The sequence below is a fragment of the Triplophysa rosa genome, linkage group LG5 (genome assembly GCF_024868665.1).
Source record: "Triplophysa rosa linkage group LG5, Trosa_1v2, whole genome shotgun sequence".
In the NCBI taxonomy this organism is placed as follows: domain Eukaryota; kingdom Metazoa; phylum Chordata; class Actinopteri; order Cypriniformes; family Nemacheilidae; genus Triplophysa; species Triplophysa rosa.
The window spans coordinates 6,569,286-6,594,965 of NC_079894.1; the positions used below are offsets into that span (position 1 = coordinate 6,569,286).

The 25,680-nt window shown below is 38.2% G+C and overlaps 2 protein-coding genes across 10 annotated transcripts in view; one reads left to right on the top strand and one right to left on the bottom strand.

Annotated features, from left to right (window-relative positions):
• Positions 1-5,480, bottom strand: part of si:dkey-94e7.2 (uncharacterized protein LOC100141353 homolog) — a 38,649-nt gene extending 33,169 nt beyond the window's left edge. Inside the window, exon 1 of the mRNA XM_057334822.1 lies at positions 5,424-5,480. Within this exon, the coding sequence (XP_057190805.1) occupies positions 5,424-5,460 (37 nt within the window). The 5' untranslated portion in view covers positions 5,461-5,480. The remainder of the gene's footprint in view (positions 1-5,423) is intronic.
• A 1,732-nt stretch (positions 5,481-7,212) lies between these two features.
• The window catches only part of ctnnd2b (catenin (cadherin-associated protein), delta 2b), an 88,407-nt gene continuing 69,939 nt past the window's right edge, over positions 7,213-25,680 (top strand). For all 9 annotated transcript variants that reach the window (XM_057333860.1, XM_057333861.1, XM_057333862.1 and 6 more), the window contains exons 1-2: positions 7,213-7,482; positions 24,713-24,840. In XM_057333860.1, coding sequence (XP_057189843.1) covers positions 24,718-24,840 — 123 coding nt within the window. In that variant the 5' untranslated portion in view covers positions 7,213-7,482; positions 24,713-24,717. The remainder of the gene's footprint in view (positions 7,483-24,712; positions 24,841-25,680) is intronic.

Here is a 25,680-nt window from a genome sequence, read left to right on the forward strand (position 1 = left end):
AGGGAAGGAAGGAGGCGGGAACCGGCGAACATTCATAAAACTTTAATTCAAAAATAAATAAACAATAAACAGCAAATAACAGGCCGGCAGCCACCTCACGGTCGACTGCCGGCCACACGAACACATAAACAAACTTAACCTATTTCGGGCCCGGTCCTCTCTCCTCGGCAGTCCCGTCGCTCGTCCTCTTATGCTCCCTAGCTCCCCGTGAGGCATGCGGGACCGGTGCGCGTACAGCTGATACTCATTATCACTCACGCCACCGGCCCCGCCTTCCTGCCCCACGGCTCTCGTCCCGCCTTCCTCGCTACACTTGGGTTAGTACATTTTCAAAATATTTTCTGCCGAGTTTGGTGCACCTCACAACCACATGTGCTTCTGTGTGTATATATAATGTATTGCTAGGTACACAAAAACAGAAGAGTAAGTGAAGGAAAGGACAGAAGTGTGTTGGCGGTCCATTTTACAAACTTCTACAATATTTGGAGGATAGTGAAAGAAGATATACTGTACATGATCATCATTATTCACATTTAAGGTGGTAGAATTTCAATATAAAATTGCTGCTTATACTTCACAACGTTGCAAATACTACCTCATTGAAAGGTGCGTGCAATTTCATTTTAGATTTTAAAGGAGTCATATGACACGGCTAAAACGAATATTATCATTTGTTTTAGATGTAATGTGTATACACGATTTAAGGTTCAAAAACGTATTTTCCACATACCGTGCATGTTTGTATCTCCTCTTTGCCCCGCCTCTCTGAAACGTGCAGATTTTTAACAAAGCTCATCGCTCTGAAAAGCGAGGTGTGTTATGATTGGCCAGTTAACCAGTGCGTAGTAACTGGTAGAATACTGCAAGCATGTGACCTAAATGTAATGCCTCTTACCATATATGAAAAATCAGGTTCCAAAGCAATTGTACTGACAGGTACGCCCACTTTACTTGCATTTACATTCGGGCGGTCTTAGTCAAATCATTCCACAAACTGACGGAGCTTTGTGGGGGTGTGGTTACAAGAGGCATTTCAGGCAGGTCTGGGTGAGCATTCGCTTTTAGATAGAATGCATCTTTTGTTCCGATACTTTAATTTTTGCAATTTTACGTGTCTAATACATGCATGGGCAACTTATAACACACCAAGGACAGAAAAACACGTATTCGCGCCATATGACCCCTTTAAAGTTGCCTAAAAGCATTAACTGTAACTGTAACTCCTTATGTGTTTTTTCACAGAATGATTGGAAAGAACACAAACGACACACTTCATCTGCCAAAGGAATATAGATCTGCTCTTTTGATCATATACATATTCATCTTGCTCGGTGGGACTCAGAATGTTGTTTTAATGTCCTGTATGCTCCAGTCCCAGAGACGCCTCTCTTTCACCAACGTGTCAGTGATCAACCTAATAACTGTGCATTCTTTGTTTCTCCTCACGGTGCCCTTTCATATTTTCTATTATGCTTCTGATACCTGGAGTCTGGGCAAACATTTCTGCAAAATTGTCAGTGTTGCGATCCATGTTCATACGTATCTTGCTTTCATCTTTTATGTCTTTCTTCTTATTGTGCGTTACATGGAGAACTTCAGTAAGCAACCATGCCACAATAGCGTGCGCGACTGTCTGGTATGTCATATTCGGCACTATTTTCCCTCCAGCTATGCTAAAGTATGGATTATCTGCCAATGATTCAACTCAGTGCTTTCATTTTGGTGAAGCTCTTAAAGAATCTGCTGTTAAAAACTTGAACTATGTTAATTTTATTGTGGTGTTACTGGTCTGGAGTGTGCTGGTTTGTTTCCAGATTTATTTTCTGATTTACGCGAGTAAGATTTACGGCACTTGTGGCCATCAACAATTCTGGGTACAAATGAAAAGTACTGTTTCCCTGTTGATAATGTGTTTTTTTGTGCCCTACCAAGTATTTAGGATATATTATGTTTCTGAAATTCTGAACATCAGTATAAAAATGAAATATTTCTTGCATTCACTGCTTTTAGCTGTTTTGATACGATTAGTTTTGTTTTTAGCAGTTATATCTATAACAAATGCAGGGGAATAATGTGCTGTTTGTAAAGTTTCTATTTTGGCATTACTTTTTTATGTTAGTGTGAATTATAAGCCTAATATTCTGTCTTGTGAGAGAAAATGTATGAAAATAATCAGATGTCCTCCTAGATCATTAATGAAAATATTTTACATATAAATACTCCTTTGTGTTTTGCAAGGAAAATTGTCATTTTTGGAAATAAACACTGATAACATCAGCAGTCCATCCAACCAAGTGAAGGTTTGGGCGTTACTGTAGTTCCCCAAGAATGAACAGTGTTAACCATTAAACTCATCACCACTAGTGCAGAACAAGGCTTTAACCTCAAACTTTACAATAAACACAGTGAAACTGTAAGAACTAAGAAATACAGGGCGTGACTGTGTGTGTGTGTGTGTGTGTGTGCGTGCGCGCGTGTGTCTGGGCTTTAATAACTATGATATTTAACTACATACAAACTATAACAGATATTTAAAGTAAGGAAAGAAGCTGGAATAATCTGAATTCAGAAGCAGTATTTGCCACCCTCTAGAGGACATGGGCTGCTGAAACACTTGTATGAGACACCAGTTATATCCTCAATCAAACTTTTAAAACCTTGTTTCTTTCAGAACTGGTTCAGGCAAACTCTTACACCAAGTAATGCTGTTTGATTTTCTTGTATGCTGTATGTAAAGAGGGAGACACACTTTCAAGAAGTAAATAATTTCTAATAATACTGCCATATCATAAAAACATTTTATTGTCAAACCAAACAGCTTCCACAACAAACTGCAAAACCAACAACCACAGCTGATATGCTAAAGTAACTTTCCCAGCTGTTTAAAATGCATGCAAATGTGGATCTTAATGTGCAGCTGCTCATTACTGCCCGACATCCATCTTTAAATGTTGAGTTATAATAGGCTGGGTAACTGCGAGTAGGGAACTAAGTCTGTGCATTTTTAACCAATCTGCCATTCAGTGCCATTGGAGCGAATGAGCTGCAGTGTCACAGCGGATGTACCAGGTCTAGACACGCTGTCTCTGTGTGCTGCTCTGGCTGATGGTTGGCAGAAATAGGATTAAAAGTGTGTTCACTTTGCTGTCTCTCACATAACATCATGCTGACATTTGGGTCTAGACTGAATACCTCTGCGGACAAGGCAGTATTGATTTGAACTGATAAAACAGAAAATATATTTTATCTAATTAATGCTATACCCCTGCTTCTAAAAAGCTCTTCGAACTGTGTTGTGTATTCATGTAGAATACCCAAAGCGCTCTTTTATTGATACTCCATCTAGCTCTCCTACAGTACTAGCTCTCCTACACCCTGTTTTAAATTTACATACACCTGACTTTTAAATGTATTTTGTTGCTTTCTGGTGCATCAGTAAATGCTCATGCACCTTTTCTGATAGTTGTTTTATGATACATGTGGCGCGGTTGCCTTTCCTGGTACAAATCTCACGTGTGGGCGGGATTTATGGCCACTTTACACTCATTGGTTAGTGAGATTTGGATTGACAGCTCCTTGACTAGGAAGTCGATACTGAAGACAGTGCAGCGGATTAGAGAGCAATCTGTTTGCGGTTTTCTGTATTGTATTGTTTTAGTGTTTGTACTTAAATTACTTTTTTATTTTGTTAGTATATTAGCAGGGTTGCCAACTTTCACGCACTTAGCAGGACACGCTTCCAGGCTCTATCACGCCATAACAACAAGCCAACGTCGAGTAAATACAGGATAGATAGCCGTATTCACAACTTTACGTGGGTTTAGAGTCGTCAAGACAGCGGTCTATAAATTATAATTACAATGATACCAAGGAAAACGAGATGCCTAGTGAGTTTTGAGGAGATATACAATAAAGTGTTATGCTTCTAGTTCATATTTATAATTTATATTATAATCGTGGTGGCATTTTATATATAGTTTATATCTTTTAATGTTTGTTTATATTTTAAGTCTCTATTCTGCTTTTCTTTAACCTGTTATATGTAGGTGTGTAAATACATAATGAAATTGTTGTTTGCAAGAGGCAGACTAAATTAATAAAACATTCTAAAGGCCTCTCATTGTGAATTTGTTTTGTTGTAGCGTTTAAAAAACATAAATGTCATTTGAATGTATTGGTACTGCTTTATGGGGTGTACTTTCTGTGAATGTAAAGAGAGGGGTATAATACTGTACATTTACCATGAGTTTAAAAAGAAAGATACATTACTTGATTAATAAGTGGACTTAATTCTTTAAAAGGAGACTGTAGCCTATGCAAGAGCGACATCGTCATCCTCCCCCTCAGCTGGACACAAGTCACCCCAGGTACATTTATGTAACCGAGATAATTAAAATCGCTAAAAGTTTTAATCTCTTTAATCTTTTCATTTAGCAAGTTAATTTCTCAATAACCCAATAATCTGTAACGTGTCTTTATTGGATGTTATAATGCAAGTTGTTCGTTGCTTTATAAGAAAATAATCGTAATAGTCCATAAAATAATACCTGACAAAAAATATAAAGCACACAATGAACAAACTAAGTAAAGACAGAATTGCTACTGTACAGGAATAAAACTTTTAGCGATTTTCTTTATTATCTGAATTATATTCATTTACCTGAGGGTGAGGAGGACGCTTGGATCCACACCGCGCATGACTTACCAACTTAAAATACAAATATACTAACTAAATAAGAAAGTAGTTTTAAGTACAAACAATAAAGATAACAGCATGCAGACCTAAAATTCGTTGCACTGTATTGTCTTCAGTATCGACTTCCTTGTCAGGGAGCTATCAATCAAAACTCCCTAGCCAATCAGCGTAAAGCGGCCATAAGTCCCGCCTACACGTGAGATTTCTGCCAGAGGCGAACGAAAACTTGAGAAGCGTAAACGAAAACTCGAAAAGCGCAAATGAAAAATCTAGCAGCGAATTCAAAACTATTATTTGCAAAAACGAAAGTTAGAAAATTGTTAAGAAAAATAGCAGTTGAAAACCATGTCACATTCTTGCAATTGAGTTTATTGTTTTCATTATCAAAGTTCTCATTGTATATATACAGTATATATATATATATATATTTTTTTTTAATTTGCGTTCATTTTTATTGACACAAAAGTAATCCCATAGCCCCCACACATAATCCTAACCTTCGTAGGGGAAAACAGTGGAGTCGTAATCTCACAGGGAGTAGGATTTTGATACAACACCGACCACGAATGCGCGCATGTGCAGTAACGTTTGAAACCGTATATTGCTGTTTGCACACATCTTCTATTGTGGAACTCAATTTTTATCCCCACTGTTTTATGAAGAGACCAACCACAGTACGTACGCCTCACAGGTTATTATTAACCATAAGAATCTAAGCGAAATTTACCTGTCTGTAACTGTACAGTGCTTCTTGCTTCCAGCATTCATCCACGTTCCATTGTCCAGCCTTTTCCTATTATCCACAACGTCCAAAGAACCCTCCGTAGGGGTTTAAGTTAAGGCTTATCGTTCGAGCCTGACAGCAAGCCAAATTGGCCTATGTTTAGCGTTTACCCTCCCTGATAAATTGCATTTAGCAGGTGATGAGGTTCTTCTGAAACTGGTTCGCTGCTTACATGTCAGTCAGTCTCTTCCCATCTAAATTAGGCAGCAACTGCACGAATAGGCCTATTTTGTGCATTTCTGTTGTGTAACCAATATTTCTTATGAGTTCGGCGCACCACAGAAGGCAAAAACACGTTAATGGAAACGAAAAGTGATTCTTCATGCAGAGGCACGCTGGCCAGTGTGTGAAAAGTGTGTTGTTGTGGCTTCTGAAAACTTGATTATTAGTCAGTCGCGACAAGGTAACACACCGCTCATCCGGGTACTACTTGTATTTTTTGTATTCCTCCGCTGTTTCCTTTCTCGTGCAGGTTTGAATTTTTTACAAATTAGCTAATAAGATGTATTTAAAATTAATATTTCGTGTGCAGCTTCGTGTCGGGTCCTGATCAGCCAATGGGGGGAGGGGGTTTTACATAGTTTCTAAATTAACGTTATATGCACCGTTTTATTCGCCGCTCAAGTGTTAAAGCCACAATATGGAATATTTGGACCGCTAGATGGTGCACTTTCGAAACAGCAACAAAAGGCGAAGCTAAATGACGTTATGTAGGAGAGTGGAATCATGGGACTTGTCGTTTTCACCATTCAGAGGCGTATGGAGATCGCCCATCATGTTCACGGACGAGGTAAATTAATTTTATTTTATGTCATCGTAATGAATTAGCTTGCAAGAAACGTGGAATGTAATGCTACGTTAGCCTGCGACTGATATTGGACGTTGTCCATTGATTTGGTAGCGTAATGCTACACAGTTTTACCTGTTAAAACATTCATACAGTCGTCGTTTAAAAAGTAAATTTGAACGAACCCACAGCATTTACAAGTAACGTTATTGGCTACATATTTTTGTGCGACATATACTGTATTTCATAGAGTAACTGCATTCATAACTATTCAAATAATCTGTGCATGAGTATTTCGTGTTCAATAAAAAATGTGCTTACTTGTCTATTAAAACACATGCAAGAGCGGAGTCTCTGTCCAGTCCAAGTTGGTCGCGAAGCTCTCTACATTTAGAAAATGCCACGCCGATATTAATCCTTGTTTTATTTCTTTGTTTGACCATAAACCTGCTTGCCTCGTTTTGCCTACGTTTACACTTTTTAGGGTTTCCTTTACTCGCCAAAGAGTAATCGTGATCCATAATAACAGAACAACATATGCTGCGTCCCAGATGCTGTATAACCACTATGCATTTGCGTGTTGCGTAGTTTCTACAACCGGAAACTGAGTGTAGTGCAGAGCACCGGATATTAAGTCACTGATATGCGACAAATAAGGGAGACAAGGGACGGGCCATTATTTTAAATAGGAATTTCTCTGGATTTGCACATTCTTGGGAACATTTGGGATAATGTAAGTACACAACTTCATGAAATATATCACACCGTGCAAGTGATTTTTGGATATTTCATAACAAAATTCTTCCATATTGTGGCTTTAAGTAGGCCTAAGTGAGTGTTTTTGTTCAACGTGGAGAAGACTGTTAATCCGGGGAATGTCGTAATTTCAAACATGACCGGGAGATGTCGCTGTGGGACGCGTCGTCATCACTGCAGCAAGGCGCTTGGATGGGGATGGTCCAGCAGGAAGGAGGAGAGAGAGGGAGAAAGCAGGAGCTGCTGCTGTATGTGTGGGTACCCACCGCAGTTTTCCGGTCTCTTTCCCTGGATACCCAGCGGATGCTATTCCTTCCTCAGCACACCAGTTTCTCGTATCGAAAGTCTGCTTTCAATGCCAGTCGTCGGGAATGATTTCTGCGTGTCGCTCTCTCTGAATTATCGGCATTAATCGGGGAGGGGAGCCGAGAAGCGCGTTGTGCCTCTGGACGTTATTCGGTAAGCGCAATGTCATTCCAGTTGCATTTCCAGCTGTCACAATATTCTCCGCCTTCAGCCGCGATATATGCCACGATAAAGCTCGACACAGTGGTTTCAACCGATCCGGTGCACACGCTCAAGGCAGGTTATATTTTTTTGCATGCTTTTGTGTCAAGGGCTTTTTAATGCATTTGATACTCGTATTCGTTGGGCTATGGATCGGAAGCTGGGAACTGAAAATGGAAACCATTAGAGCATCATATTCTCCATCCGAGACGGTTCGGGAGGGGGGAGCGCTCACAGAAAACCTATTACTTCCCTATTGACCTAAATTTCAATGATGTATTTATAAGATTACACGCACGGACATGACGGTTCTTTGTCTTGTTTTACATCATGTTCTTGTCCTGCGGTAATGAAAAGCGAACTGGCTTTGGTTAGATGTAAAGCGCCGGATTCATTTTGTCCATTCATTTTGAATATCTCGATTTGCTGGATTGTGTAGTCTCATGGTTACGGCTTTTTAGAGAAATTTGCTTTAGTGACCGTCTTGCCAGTTAAAATAGTTTATTAGGAAAAATGTGGGACTAGTTTTAATACATTATATTTCTAAAAAAATCAATGGAGTTAAATGGGATCTTTGTTTGGGTCTGCACAGAGAAATGAGACATTGGATTGGGAGGGTTGTATTAGCTAGACCGACCGCCTCTTATTGCACTTGTATAGGTGACGCCGTCTTCTGAAAAATTCTCGTAGTATTAGGCCGGGTGTGTGTGTGTTTGTGTGCGTGCGTGTGCGCCCGTGTGTGTGTTTATTTGTTTTCCAATCCTGGCACAATCTTGTTTATTTCAACAAAAATCCCTGCAAAGTTCTGCATAGAGAGTACTACATTGTAGATGTGGTCATGTGCACTATTTATCAGTGAAAGATACATTTATTCTTAACTGATTTTAGATGAATAGACATTAGGATATTTACTGTTATTTCCTTGGTTACGCTTAAGTTTTTAGCAGTAAAAAGAGTTGAAATGCAGCTACAAGGGTTTAATGTACAGTCGCTCTGATAAAGAAATTTCTGCTGCAAAGATTACGAGATATAATGCAATAGGGAAAGAGAGATTGGAAGACACTTTCTTCCAGATTGTTTAGGGCATCGGACATGCTCAAGTTGATCATAAATAATACAATGCATATGATTTTTTGTGCAAAAAGGCTTTAGCCCTAGTATTCAACAGGCACAGACTTCACATGTTAATGTCTTGATGCACCCACAGTAAGAGTGAGCTCTCAAGATGCAGAAGTGCATGACTGTGAAATATTGTATACGTACCGTTATTAGCCTGCTTGCTTTTATGGATGCAGCTGTGTAGGCTTTCTGTGTGTACTGGAGTATTTACATCAAATAATGCTCATTGTAAAATATGCAGTTTAAAGGAGCAGTCAAACATTTAAATGTTCATTGTTCATTATGAACTGGATCTCTCCATCAATGGTTCTGCAAATGGATAACGGACCGGTAATCGATAGCTTAAACCTGGTGTGAAAAAAAATCAAAATGGGCAAAAGCACAGGGTATTATTATTAATTATTCAAAATGTGCACTCGTGGCATATGCCGTACATTAGTGCTGGTAACAGGCGTTTTACCAATAATTGGTTATCCCTGTTCCAGCAGCTATCACTATTAGATCTCGAGTCATTGTTTGCTTATGGAAGTCTGTTGTGCTTGGGTAGTTGATGTTCATATTATCACCTAACAGGTTAGCAGCAGTTTTAATAGTTTGGGTCATTCTTATTCTGCGTTTACAAATATTTTGCCAAATAAACAATTTTGATTGAGATTGTATTATGAATGATTTAAGGTACATTAAATCAGTTTACATTGCTCTGAATTTACAACTTTTAATATAAGATTTAATTTGAACTGTTTTAGGCAACAAAGCCAGAGAAACAAAGCAACATATTCTCTGTGTTCTTCAGTATTCTGGCCAGACGAAAGTAATAGACCTATTGATAAATATCACACCCGGCTCCCGCCACTTGATATGGACCGACTCTGTCTCCTTTTCTGATAATGACCCACGAGATAAAGCTGGTAAAGACACAGACGCTTGCCATTGTTGTCATTTGAGCTGACACTCACAGCAGATATGTAGTTATGGCTGTCATACAGGCAGGAAATGAGAGTGCCGTTTTATAAGGCTCTTTATTATTTTCATGATTGTCCCCAAGAACGAACTACCAAATGGTGACTTTTGGAATGTCGAGGCTTGGTGTGTTTATGTGTCTTGTGAAGCTGGATAAGTCGACATTTTATTTGAACAAACCTCAAAGGACACTAAATATTTTAGCGGTTGTTATTTAAAAAGAAAATATTTGATAGTACACATGTGAATACTCGCATGATTAAAAAAAGGATGTTTTCTGCTTGCTCGGGTTCAGATTTGTCCTTGCCCTGCCAACATTTTCACTTGGTTCCACTACGGAAAGTGATACATTTTATTTTTTAGCGACATATCATATTTGAATCAGATAAAGAAAGTTTTCAATTAACCTTTTGTTAAAGGGACAGTTCACCCAAAAATGATAATTCTGTCATAATTCTCAAGTTTTGTATACATTTCTTCGTTGAACACAAAAAAAGATATTTTAAAGAATGTGGGGAAACTACACAGTTCTGGGGCACCATTGACTACCAAAGTAGTCTTTTTTTACTATAGCAGTCAATAATGCCTCAGAATATATTTACAACGGAATTTATACATGTTTGAAACAGGGTGAGTAAATGATGACAGAATTTCATTTTTGTGTGAGCTATGCCTTAAATGTGCAACAATAACAATGCAATATACAAGCTGGGATTTCACATGCACACTTTTAGAGAATGACGGCATATGCTTCAAATCTGCAACTGAAGTCGATTCTTCCAAGACTTTCAAGTCATTTCTTACACAGTCTCATCACTGTTAGCCAGCTACAGTACATGCTGCAAATATGCCTCAGGCAATCCTTATTGTTGACCCTGTGTTATTGTCTTTGCCTGTTATGTCTCAGGATGATATTGACATAAATGAGTTTCAGAGGGGAGGTGAAAGCCGATTTTATTATTTGGAATAACACACATACACTTGTTAACTTTCCTGGAGTGTTAAGTTGTCTTGCGTGCGATGGAGGGCCATCATTGAGTGAGCGATCTCAACTTCATTTAGCCAGTGTACCATGGAAACAGCTTATGTGCACACGACCAATGCACCAGGGAGCTGTCTTGCTTACTCTCACACTGTCAGAGAAGACGTGATGGGGGCACCAATACATTCTTACCTGGACTATACAGTACAGACATGGAGTCCGAAAAGCTGCGTTCACTGAGCATTTGCACTTATGATTAAAGAATCCACTGACACATGAAAAATGAAATATGAGAGACAGCAGGACCCTTGACATCTATTTTTAGAGTTGCAAACCGAAATCAATTTTAAATGAACGTTAGTGTGGTTTTTGTTCTCGAATGCAGTTATGTTGTTGTTTAAAGAATGGTTTAAAGTTCTTAACCTTACCATTCAGGAAAACTGGAGTCATTTGAGTTATGTTGAGTGAGAAGTGCAGGTTTAGAGGATGTGAACGATATATCACATTTGCTCTGACTGATCAAAACCTGCTTGCTTATATGCTATTTATGATATTAGATCATTTTATGTGACAATCATGCAAATTTGGTGCGATTGTGGCAATACACTTACAGTATATAGTAGGGGTTGAACGACCTCAGCTATTTTGAAGTCGACTATTATGTGATAAAAGTCGCGTCGATGTCGACTGACGTCATTAATAAGTAAAATAAGAGCGAGGGAATGAATGTTTTGCAACGGGATTTGATGGGTGTGGGCAGTAGACACTTGTGTTTGCGTGCGGGCTGCAGCAGAATGGCGGATCTCCCGCAAAATAGCCTCTAAAAATATAGTATCCAAATACAAATGAACTGTTGTTCATCTACTGCACAAGAGCAACAACAACTAGACTAAGATAAAACTACTTTAAAGCGCGAGGTCGGTGGTAGTGGCGCTATGCAGTATAAGAGCAGCAGGTGGATCTCTACAGCAGCCTAACGTTACTTCAGATCTGAAGCGTGTGTACAGACCAAACTTCCCTTGCATTTACAACAAGTCAACTGAAAGGGTCATGTGCACTAATAGATGAAACAACATAAAAATGTGTCGAGTTTGTTCGACGGCCTATGACTTTAGAACAACGTCAATATATTTATTAGCCTAATGCCGCAGACGCTTTATCGTGGAGGACTTACAAATGCAGTGCCTCAGATACACAGCAGCCAATATGAGAAACATTTTTATTTATTCTGTTTCTTTCATGTTTTATTAAATGGGGAACAATTACAAAAATAGCCTATAATAGTAAAGGAACACTCCACTTTTTTTGGAAATAGGCTCATTCTCCAACTCCCCCAGAGTTAATAAGTTGAGTTTTACCGTTTTGAATCTATTCAGCCGATCTCCGGGTCTGACGATAGCACTTCCAACATAGCTTAGCATAGATCATTGAATCCAATTAGACCAGTAGCATCGCGTTAAAAAATGACCAAAGAGTTTCAATATTTTTCCTATTTAAAACTTGACTCTTCTGTACTAATATCGTGTGCTAAGAGTGGCGGAAAATGAAAAGTTGCGATTTTCTATGTACATGATATGATTAGGAACTATACTCCCATTCCGGCGTAATAATCAAGGAAGTTTGCTGCCGTAACATGGCCGCAGCAGGCGCAGTGATATCACGCTCCTTGTGCAAGCTTCACGTTGGATATGATGACGGTAGTTAGCCTATTTCCACATGCGCTGCGTGATGTCACTGCGCCTGCTGCGTGACAAGAGAAAGCGTTGCGGCTCGCGCTCTCCGCGCAGTTTTAGATGCGAAATGTGTATCGCCCCTTACACCATCACCAGTGTTGGGTAAGTTACTCTGAAGAAGTAATTAATTACTAGTTACTAATTACAAATTCAATAGTGTAATTAGTTTACTGTACAAATTACTCTCTCCAAAAAGTATTTCGTTACTTAGTACTAATTACTTTCTATTTCCTACATCAACCTTGATTAGTTAAGTGATTCAACATGAAACGCCTAATTTAATTCATTCAGATAAATTACAAATAACTACATAAATTATTCCTATTAACTGACCAAAGTATACAAATGTGAAAAGGATACATAAAAGCATACATTTTAAAGTTAGATTTATAATCTTGATGTCATTTCCACTATTGAATATATTACACAGTATTTAGTTCAATTACATCAGAAGTAACTGTAATTAAATTACAGAAAAATAAAAGTAATCCCTTACTTTACTTTTTAAAGGGGAAAGTAATTAAATTACACTAACTAATTACTTAGTAACTAGTTACACCCAACACTGACCATCACATTGCTTAGTGCAAACAGAGTTAACTCCTTATCATTGAATAACACGGCACTGTATTATTTTATTTTATCATCGACTGTCTTTAACTATTATCTACTGTAGTAGTGCAACTTAAAAAAACGAAAATGCAGTTTCTCCCAGAATTATAGTGATTTTATCGTATGGAAACCATAAAAGCTTATCAATATTTCCTATGTTTGGTGCCAATGATTTACATTTCTAATTTTCAATTTACTGTGTGCAGCTTATTGCAGCTGTGATTATGAGTAAGATCGCTGAAGTCACAGAAGAATTGTTAAACCTCTTATCTACTGGATGGGGGGTTGGGGGGGTTGTGTTCATGAACACTTGGTATTATTGAGAGATTTGGGTTCTCTCACCAGCAGGGGGCCCCTTTGCCACCACTCAGCGGCCAATTATAGTGAGCCCCACTATGCAGGTGAACATATTATCTCAAACAAACACAGAGTGTTTTGTAATCTGAAATTAGCCTGGGGCAGACAATGCCTTGACTTTTCTATGAGTTTCATTGTTTCTTTACCGGTTCTTTGTTCCTTGTTTGCTATATATTATGTCTAGTTGTTCACTAACCGTTTTGAGTAGTTGTTACCATAGCTATCCTGACTTGTGTTGGAAATTAAAGAGAAAGGCCGATCAAAGACGTACCACTACTTTGGCATGGACAGCGACTTAGTTTACTGGTCAACCTACAACGATATTTGTCGAATAGGGAGGCAGCCTAGAACTACACAGTCATAGAATGCTGCAGGAATGACATATTTTTGTATGGAAACCCCAGAAACGAGTTGGCATTTTGGCACTTCCGGTTTCATTGCCCCAAAGTCAATGGGTTTTTGGTTAAATGCCTGAAATGGGCTAGTTGCACGAAGCGGCCATATTAGATTTCTGATCAGCGAGTATGGGCAGGCTTATTTCCAGTCATATAACACTGTATGTGACAATAAGGATTTTTGGCTGGCAGATGTGAGCGTTTTTTAGATAAAAAGAAGAAACTGATATATCAGTGATATGACAGAAAATCATCTGTACATTTCTGAGTACCTCGTTAAGCCAAAACAACTCGATATAACAGCAAAAAAGGCCTATGATGTTTTATACCAGTCTGTGCGACTCCCCGTGTTTCTCCCCATATCTCCATCTTCTTAAGCAAAACAACAACAAACTCGTATTCACTGCTCACACTGCTAATAGATAAGTTTTATGTCTTGTTTTAACTCATCGTTACAAATTCTATATGATGAAAGTCAGACGGATGGAATACTCTGCGTTTTGGGCAAGAGTGAAACTCATTGTCAGACAGCACCACTTACAGGTGAGGGATCAGTCGTGTCGTGTACAACTTCTTTGTGATGAGTTTCCGTGATTTGCGTCTTTGTCGTGTCGTACTTACTGTGAAAGAGTATAAATACAGTCATGATCAGGTGGCATTTGTATTCCATTCATCGCGGAGTCAGGCGGAGATAGCTCCCGGTGTGAAGAGAGTGTAAATAGATGCTTTTTATGCTTAACTGTCAAAACTAAATCATCTCTGTGGAAATGTACAATACACACGCTGGCTTATCATGAATTGTGTATAAGGAGTTTGGTTAACCACATGAGCATGGGCTATAGAAAAAACCGTGAGAGAAGAAAGTCTTTTTTCTGTTATATAGAGTTGTGTTGGCTTATCGAGGTACCCGGTAATGTAAAGAGGTTTTCCTGTTTCATCACTGACATATCAGTTTCTTATTTTTATCTGAAAAGCTCATATTTGCCATATTTGTCAAAAATCCTACTTTTCCCATACAGTGTTATACGACCGAAAATAAGCCTGCCCACACTCGCTGATCGGAAATCTAATATGGCGACTTCGTGCAACTAGCCCATAAGCTCTATGGTAACGCAAGCTCTAAATATGTTCAGGTTTTAATCTATGACATAAAACATACCAGTAATACCCTGACTGTGATTTTTAAAAGCTTTACTGTGTCTTAGAAACAGTGGTTGCTAACAATTTGCTAAAAGCGACTTCAGACGATGTCGGCGACGTTAAACGCCATCACACATAAAATAAAATGCAACATAGGCATAAATCTAAAAAAAACATGGATGGTGATTCATTAACGGAGTAGTTACTTATTAGTAAACATGTTTGTAATAAAGTTTGAAAGAGATGTTGGAGGCTTGGTGGTGGTGATGTCGAGCGACTGTTGTGTAGTCTGTTTTTATAGACCGTTTCATCGCACGCACCTGGACTGCAGTTAACTTCCGGTATGTGTTTGGCTTGTGTCTAAAAATATAACTATTCATATTTTATATATGTTAATATTAATTTGTATTATTATTTTTTATTGAATAATAATTGTATTTAATAAATGATTTGTTGAATTTTGTTGTATGTTCATTTTATTAAATAAACAATTTGTTGAATGGGTCCTGTAGTTTGGTCACATTAAAGGAAATCGTATGGTACATTGACATCTAGCGGTTGAGCTTGGTATCGCAGTCTATATTCAAAATATTGGAGCGACAAGTTTAGCCAAGTAACGTTTTTTCTCGGTTTCTTTTGCTTGTTATCAGAAATAATCTACAGTCACTCTATTGTTTGTGAATGTGTACCAGAAATTAAGGGCAGCCCATGAACGCATGCGCAGTAACGTTTGTTTATGTTGTCACTTTGAAACTGTCTATAGCATTGTTAGCTTTTTACTTCTGGGTATTGTATTTAGCCTTCAAAATTCATGAATGTGTGGTAAATTAGTAAAGATTTTATTGGTAGACAAGACTTGTGTGAGTATCATAAACATTTGTTAATCACAGAGCTTTTTTGCGACCTTTTGGTCGAGGGAACTAACTTGCAACTAATCTCCATGTTAGCCTACAAAAATGCATCATCCCTGCGGCACTCTATTTAACAGCATTATTAAAAATACGTTGAAGGTGAGTATTTTTCACACACAAGTCCTTAGGTAGTTGCAATGAGTACAGCCACGGTTAGCACTTCATTAGTTCTTCATTAAGGCTTTGATTAATCTGTAATTCATGTTGAAGCATGCATTAGTTCAGGCAGTAGTACTGTTTTTCCTCTTTTGTGAAGTGATTTCTGATCAAGGTAATAAACACAGAAAACATTAGTAAACACAGCTTTCAGCAATGTCAACCCTTTCCAGCTGCAAAGTCATTAATCCCATACTAGGTCAGGACTCATATCAAGCCAAGTGCTTCAACCCAGAGCTACGCAGGCATGACAGCAATGTCATCATGCCATGTTTGAAAAATTCAAGCCTCATACTGATTTCCCATGATGCATTTTCCAGGCTTACAGCCGAATTGCAAATATATCTTCTGTCATTTTTCTGACACATTACAAACATCAGTTGTCGCTGTCGTGACAGTTTTAGACACATTTGAAAAGTTAATCATAAGCTTACATGTAAAGAACATAAACAATTTCAGTGGGTGAAAAAAACTAGAAATCTTGATTTAACGTTATAACACGATCAGTAATTCTGATTCAATTTCAAAACGTTTAATTTCAAGCGCTTGAAAATGTGAAATAAAAAGCACTGCAGATTGTAACTAGTCCACCGTTTTTCTTTCCAGCCAGCTAGCCAGCAAGTAATTAATTCATTCATTTTTACCGCATTAATTTTGTAAATGGACACCAAAGCCTACTGGAATAATTGTTTCAATTATGGTTGGTAATGTGCAGAAGCCTTACCTTTAATATGCTGTTGTGTAATTCTTAAAAAAAATAAAGAGTGTAAAAGGTGGCCATTGAATGAAACAAAATGTGCTGCTCAAATATCACCACCAGAGACTATAGAGGAGAAAAGCCCTAATAAGCATTGGGCCTGTTTGATCACAGCAAGCCTCACATAATTACTCTTTATCATCGATGTCACGCTCAGCTGTCCTTTGAGAACACAATTCGAGGAGCATTTTAATTGCCTCACATTTGCACTGCTTCTCAATGTATCGTTGACATTTTGAGCAAAAGAGACATTCCTTGAAAAACTATACATTTCTTCGCCAAGACCTTGCAGTATTCATTAGCTCTAAAACCATGTAGTATGCGGTAAGAATTGCCATACAGTGAGTCACAAATCACTGTTGGATTCACATTATATACTGTATATATAGTGCTTAACAAATATATTGGACCACCTGTCATAATAAAGTGAAAACACAAATATATTAGGAATCTGTCAAAAATGTGTTTTAAAATGTTATTAGGCTAACAAATATATTGGACCACCTGTCATAAAAAAGTGAAAACACAAATATATTAGGAATCTGAAACTAAAAATACTCTTTATTCACGTTTTATGCCCAAATCTGAGCCGGCACATTCAACTTCTTTTAGAAGCCAGAAATTGATCAAGCGCAACATTCAAGAATTAAAACAGAGAAGGACTTCAAGTAAATAACTGTAATTGGGCATATGAATAAAAACTAGGGCTGTCAATGTTAACGCATGCGATTAATGTTTTTCAGATTAACGCGTTAAAATATTTAACGCAATTAATGCAGCATCTGTTTATTTTGTCATAATTGTCTAGCGTTACATTATACAATCAAACTCTTATTTATGTAAAGGCCTTTAAACCATTTAAGCGCGATTTGAAACATTTGCTTTGACGCGTTCAGTATAGATAGACAGCTTCTAGCTGTGGGACGTGGCACAACGCAACGTGACTGCGGTCCCATCTGGTGTATAGACGCGCTGCGTCACAATCCGCATACTATCCATCCTAAATAGTATTCGAAAGTAGGATTAGTATGACCCAAATTGTAGTATGTTATAAAAGAGTATTCCAAAGACTCCCAGATGGTCTGCTACTTCTGGTAAAAATTTGAAGTGCAGAACGATGCACACTTTAATGGCTAATATTACCCACAATTCACCGCGAGTAGGCGTAGTTTAGTGACGCTCCACTGCATTCATAAATTATATACTGTAGCTGATGCGTCATTAAATTAACAATTGTAAATATACAGTAAACATTACATATGAAATAATCAATGAAAAAATACCTTAATGGAAAGAAGAGCTCTATTTTGATGTGTGTGACAGTTATTGGCCACAATGTTGTCTAGGCAACAACGGCAACTTCCGCTTCCTGTTAGTATGTACCAGTGCATGCATATTGTTCTCAATACACACTACAATGTATATACTTTTCCATTACAAAAACAGTACATACTATAAGTAGGGGAATTGGGACGCAGGGACGATTTCATCTTCGCAACATAAACAGACGTTATTACGCATGCGCACTTTTGTGACCCCCCCTTAACTTCCGGGTAACACATTCACTAAAAATAGAGTGCCTGTGGATTATTTCTGATAACAATCAAAAGAAACCGAGAAGAACCGTTGCTTGGCTAAACGTGTCTCTCCAATATTTTGAATTTAGACTTCGATACCGAGCTCAACCGCTAGATTTCAATGTACCATACGGTTTGTTTAAATGCGACCAAACTGCAGGACCCGTTAAACAAATCGTTTATTTAATAAAATGAACATGACACAAAATTCAACAAATAGTTCACTTAATACAATTATTATACAATAAAATAAATTAAACAAAATATAAAGTTATATTATTAGACACTAACTAAACACAAACCGGAAGTTAACTGGGGGTCAGGCGCGCTCGTCCGATGAAACGGTCTATATAATCACGGGCTAAAGGCTGCGTCAGTGAATCTCTGTCAGACAGCACATCAGTATTAAATTCAATTTCATGCTTGAATGAACAAAACCACACAAGATTATGTCAGAAAGCCCGTTTTGTCTAGCATTTCCGTAAGCACAAATTTCAACGTACTAAATAAAATCCTAAATGAATGCAAAGAGTTGTGAAAATGGGAAGGGGCATCAGATCTACGTAGAGCGGCAGCTCTTAAAGGGGTCGCATTCTTAAACCTGCTGCTGTGACTCCTGTCACTAATGTTAATCAAAGAACAAAAGAAAAGAGGAATTCAATGTGTTTTGTAGCTTTAATTCTGTATTTAATGTAGAATGTAGCATTAAGTACTGTAAAGTGTTTGAGAACTTAATTCAATTTCTGTATGTTTCCTACCTGTGAGACATGAGAGCTCTCAGTTATACTGTACTTCAATGTTAAATGGCTATAATTAATGTTTAAATAAAGAAAAAATAATTTAATGGAGACATCAGTTGCAGTACTAATATCAGAATGTTGCCTTTCATTCACAAAATGATACTGTTAAAGAAATCTGTTGTTTCTTCATTAATTCGGAGATTAAATGTTAAATTATGTAAAAGTATATTTAAAAACATTAATGTCATGCGTGATTAATCGTGATTGATCACAGAAAAAATGTGTGATTAATCAGATCTTTTTTTTTTAATCGATTGACAGCACTAATAAAAAATGATCAAGTATCAAATATTCAGGGATATCAACAATAATTATATTTTAGCATTAGAAATACCACTGTGACTAAAGATCTTACACATACCGGTGGAATAACTATAACAGAAACATGCTATTGATTTAATAAATGCAATCCTCATATTATACTTTCCTGGCACAATATAAATGTTTACAGGTTGCACAGGACACCGCTCATTTATACTTATTACAATGTAAAGGACACATTATGTTGTGCCTCATCTCCGGGCTCTGTGCAGAAGCTCATAACATCATCTCCCAGTGTGCCAGCTTCAGAGAGAAAGAGATTAGTTTCCTTTAAGACCTTATTGAACATTTTAATCTTCCAATGTGCTCAGAATTTTATTGCTGCTTAATATTTTCAGTGTGTGTCGAAACAGAATAAACAAATGTGTCCACTGTCCGAATACTAAAGGTCTGATCAATGTCTGTATGATTATGGAAGCCATTCAGCGTTTTTTGTTATGTTCAGAGCATCAAGATTGTAACGCATGGTCTAAATCTAAATCTGACAGCGTTTGTGTTTAGTTTTACAAAACAATACATGTGAGGTGCACAAAAGTGTTTTGGTGAATATTTGCCTGTTTTCATCTTTGCTCTTTGCACGGCCACTGGCACATATAAAGTTATATATCTAATATTCAATATTAGATTTTTTATTAATTCACTGAAGTGAACATGTTCTCAAAATTATGCTTTGAGTGTTAATGCACAGCCCAAATTTTCCCAGTCGTATTTTCTTATCAAGTTTGGTATCGTCTCAAGAATACTATTGTATAACGTACAGTGCTGGTGGATGTGGGTGTGCCAGTGTGACATGATCTGTGTCTTTTGTTTGTGCATTTTGATACTTAATCATCCACTGGGGTCAGGTGACTTATAGATGTGTACCGTGAAGCAGCCATGATGCTGGCCAATGGCAACACCAGTCTCTTCAGTACCTTACAGTGTAGGTCAATATTATTGTAGGTTAAAGAGACACAGCAGGTCTATAACATCTGGTGCTTTCACAGGTCTTGAATGAAATTTGTTGTGTTGAATCTTAGACAAACTGGGAAACGTCCGATGGGACTAAAGCGTTGTCAAAAACATATGGCTATTGTCTTAAAGGGCTTTAATTGGGATGAAAATACATACGCAGGGCAGATGTCGTCAATGAGGCGTTGGTTACGGATAACAAGATGAGCAGGTTGTTGAAAATAAGATTGCATAGCATTCATTGTAAAACAAATTAGATTAGTTGACATCTTGGTTATACTGTCATCTTGTTGTTTTTATAGTCCTGGTTGTCAGTAATATGGGCTTCTTTTATGATTTTTGGTTTCTGTTTTTGTAGAGACTGTTGCAATGAGTTGTATTTAGTCCCAGAGGACTGTGCAATTCCATCGGGTGCCATCACATGACTCTCTTGAACCTTCATCAAATATGCACCTCATATACAATAAACACTTACTCAGAGTTGAAGGAAGTCCTGCACAGCATTCTTGAGAAAAACGTGACTCTTGAATTTATTGTTTGATCTTCCGTAGGCTGTAGTGTGTAATCTATGTGTTTATTTACATTCATTCAGAAACATTAGCGTGTGTAACATTTTGCCATGCAGCCACACCTTGAATCATCAGTGCGAACCATCTTGAGAATAATTAGTTGCAGTAATTAGTCTCAACGATATAATCAACTGTAAGCCTCATAGTTGTCTTTCTGGCGAGAGAGAGAGACTGTCATAATGGATTGATATCTCTATGGCAACAGCAGCCAGTTAGATGGCTTAGGCATGATGTCATAGGCAAATGAAGCATTCAGACATGTGCAGCAAAGCCCCAATAGAAATATCTTCTCTCTTGTAGTGCTTTCAGCAATTCCAGGCTTGATTCTCAGCATTTCACAAAATTCTGCATTCACTATCCCTTTTCAGCTATTTGATCTTTGAGCCCACACCAGAGAAGCTAAAAATGGCTGAAGCAAGCATAATAATTTCAGACAAAAGTCACGGGAAGCACAATACGGTGTGTTAAATGCAAAGGTAGCTTTTGTCACTGTAAATTAAAAAGAAGTCATTTAGGAAAGGATTTAAAACCTCGCTAACAATAATGACACAGGCTCCTCCTTTGTTTAATTTATTTTACAATGAAATTGAGGTTGTGTTTCTGGACTCTCCTGTGTACAGTGTACAAGTAGAGTCAGGGCTATTGTAAAAGATGTTTTAGTAAAATTACTGTAAATGTTCACTGAGTAGCACAGGTCTGTTTCTAGGGCAACTGTGGCCTTGGAGTGATTGTCGTGGTCATGTGACCCATAATACTATTAAATTCAGAGTATTGTGTTTTCTTTTTTTTTTCTTTCTTTTCCCACTCAGCACATACAAGCTTGTATATATTGGTCTTTTCAGATTCTGAAGTATTATAAGTTATAAATGTTTTAATCAAATGCAATGATGCAAATATTTGACAATGCACTCAGTTTGTGTACTGTGATATAAATTTGTTCATGCATGATTTGCTTCCAGTGCACAACCAGTTGTGAGAAAATGCACTTAAAGGTGCTGTTTGTAACAATTTTGCAGTAAAATATCCAAAATCCACTAGGCCAGTGTCATTTTGTTTAGCTGAGTACTTACAATATCTCTAATGTTTCCAACTACTTCGCCATTCTAAACAGTGACACGGGGTCAATGGCGTCATATCCGCGTTACCCTTTGTTACCGCCTTTACTGACGTAGAAACCGCATGACAACAGTGTCGTGGACAAATGCGGAAGTAGTGTCTAGCATCTAGCAAGCCACTAGCTTGTTTCGAGCAGTCACTCATTTATGGACCATTATACGCAACATTTAGAAAACATTATTTATTACTTTACCTCATCCGCTAACAGGATTTTTCGTTCCCGTCTGATTGATGGCCATCAGCGGTGGAGTTGAAGACAACAGATCCCATCATTCCACGCTCCTTCACAGCGTCATCAAGCTACGGCATTGTTGTTGTTTTGATCGTGCGCCCTCTAGCGGCGTTTTTTTACAAACTGTAGCTTTAATCCACCACTAAATACTTTTAAATGGCCAGATTTACTAAACCGGTGCGAACCGGTTACTAAACCTGCTTGCACAACCAAACCTCTACAGATGATCCAGAATGCAGCGGCAAGAGTGGTCTTCAATGAACCGAAGAGAGCACACGTCACTCCTCTCTTCATTAAGTTACATTGGCTCCCTATAGTCGCTCGCATCAAATTCAAGACTCTGCTCCTGGCCTACAAGACCACCACTGGTTCGGCACCCCCTTATCTTCACTCGCTAATGCAGACTTATGTACCCGCCAGATCCTTACGCTCTGCAAACGAACGACGTCTTGTGGTGCCATCCCAAAAAATCGCTCTCACGTACCTTCTCTGGATCGGTTCCACATTTGTGTTACAAGATCAGCAGATTCTGTGGCCTTCCTTAAGAATTGGCTGAAAACACATCTCTTCCTTCAGCACCTGACCGATCAGTTCTGACTTCTATATCTTTTATTAGCGAAGGGTTTAAGATGTGTTTTTTGGGGCATTTAGTAAAGCCGCAAATATCAGTACAATGACAAGCGCAAACCTTAGTAAATCGCGTGATTCATTTAAATACTCGCCTCCCATGAAGTTTGAGTCTGAAGAGAAAACTTATGCATGCGCAATAAGGTCAGTCACAAAAACAGCTGTGTCCACGCCGTTTCAGCACAAATTTTCACTGCGTGTATTTAGTAAATACAGACAGTAGTTTTTTTAAACCAGAAGCGACGTTTGCACTGCAAGCTGTTAGTAAATCTGGCCCAAAGTGTTCAATATTCAAGTGAACAGATTTTTATGACGTTTTACGGTCTATTATTTAAAAAAACAGACACAAATAAAAATGATAAGTTGATATGTTTAATTTATGTTTGTAAAAAGGTTGAATTCAGCAATCGAAAATCCAGGAAATTCTCTGCATGCCATTGTTCACTTATAAGAATTAATATAGATAAATGTTTATAATGTGTAAACCGGTATTGGTGTAAATAAAGAACAACAAATTAAATGTCATTCTTCTATTCATCCAACACAGTCTCACAGGAATTTGTAACTATTTTACGAGGTGGCTAATTCATATACAAACTTATTTGTACTTTTTACTGTAGTATGATTTGCTTTTGCGCCAGTGACGCTAGATTTAGAGGTGGGGTTTTGGGGGAGAGGCTTCAGTATTAGTTTTTTCTAACATGCTTTCTATTTATATGATTCACATTGTACAAATTCATACGAATTAGTAAAATAGTTACGAATTCAAGTGTGATCAGACTGATGCATCCATATAGTAAAAAAAATCTTGATTACCTTTAATCTCGCTGCATTTCATTAATTCAACATGTATTTCACATTAGACATAAAACTGGACACAGAGGTTGTATAATAAACACCTTTGAGTCATTTCACATGCTATCACGACAGTATCAATCAAATGCAGATGGATGATAAGATTGGTCAAAAAAAGTGTAATCCATTTTAGTTCACATGCACAAGCAGCTGGGAATAGCATTAGTTCATCTGCCGGGTTCTCGTCTATTCTACATGATCTCACTTAACCCATAAGACATCAGTTTGACCCAGAAAAGAAAAGTTGGGTCACCATTCAAACAGCTTTTGGTATTAAGTTGAACATTTGTCAGTGTTTTTTTCCCGTTTCACCCTGTGGTGTACCAGGGACTGGCGTTTATTTCATAGATTGTACAGTTGGGATATTTTTGTTTGTATATTCTCTGTACCACCTAGAGCAGATGTGTTCGCAGTTGTGCATGTTAACTGTTGTGGTTGTGTGAAACGGCTCTGCATGCTGTATTAGAGCTCGTGCTGAACCTGAGCAGCCATTTTCTCTCCGCTCCTGCCGCGTGCAGACTGTTTTGCTGGGAGGCTTTAAATTTGGCCGGTGGTTTTTGGGGAGGGAAAACTGGAGAAGAAGCTAGGGTTGCTTCTAAAAGGACCAAAGCATTGTAGCAGAGCTTTGTTACTTAAACCCCAAAGTCTTTTCTGAAGCTGATGTTGACAAATCAAAGCATGACAAGACAAGAGTGTCTGGGAGTTACAAACCTCAAGAGAAGGAAAGGAACAAAGTAGGTCAAAGACATAGAAAGTAAGAGAGAGAGACAGTTAATTAAGTATTGTGTCTAACAAGCATTACGTCGTGACAAACAATCACAATGTGGATAAAGCTCTCCGACTGGTATTGTGACAGCTGAAAAGTGGTGAACCGCAATTTTTTAATCAATTTAACTGACAGTCTGTCATGGGAAAGGATCTGTTTAAACTCGTTACTCTGAAGCATAAAACTGTCAAAGCTTTGTGGATGTCATCATGCATACTTTCTGACTCTGTTGTCTTGGTTCCGCAGAAGTAATGCCAGTACCAGACCAGCCCTCTGAGAACTCCAGCATGTTGAGCCCAGTACTGAACGCCTCCAATGGAGACGGGTCCGAGACAGAGACCACTTCTGCCATCCTGGCCTCTGTAAAAGAACAGGTGGGTAAAACAGAACCTTTCATTTGTTTACTGAACATCCGCAGATCTTCAACTTTTAAAACAAATCCAAGAGTGTGTCTCTGAAAGTCACTCATTTTCACAGTACGATTTCCATCAAACGCTATGATATGCAACATTTCTTCCCTCCCATTTTGCAACACTTTAATTAGAAACTCTCTAAATGTTTAAATACAGTAAACAGTAATTACACCGAGACGTGCCGGTTTTTAGATGACATGCATATGCCATCTGGTCTAAAGAGCAGCAAGGTCTGGTGGGTTTTGCATTATCCATTTAGCGCTTTGTGTCTCGGATTCACAGATACAAATGGCGCTGAATGGTTTCCGATGGTTAACGGCTGTTGTGCCTCAGTGTCATGTGGTTTTGTGAATGAGTAGGAGGATTGCATGTTAGTTTTGGGGTTGTGTGATGTAAGAAACGTGTAATATTTGACATGCCTTGTCACAATCGGGTCTCTACGCTACCTGGTCACTCCGCTGGAGGGTATCTGTAATACAACTGGTGTCTGAACTACCTGGCCTGATCTGTCAGCAATATTGACATATGATGGTAATTGCTTGTGACCTCCTGCCATGAAAATTCTGTTGTTTGTGAAACGCATTACAGGATTATTGCACGTGTCAAACTGTGACGTGATAATGGACAGTATTTCTCAATTGTGCATATATGTTTTGCTGGAGGCTATTTTTGTGTCAGCGTAAGGCCACGTGTAGATAGAAATGGATCGTGACAAGGCCCTCACTTCCTGCTAATGTTTAGCTCTCACCCCTTACTTTTAACCACAGGACTGAAAAAAGCGACATGCTCTCAGGGTTGAAC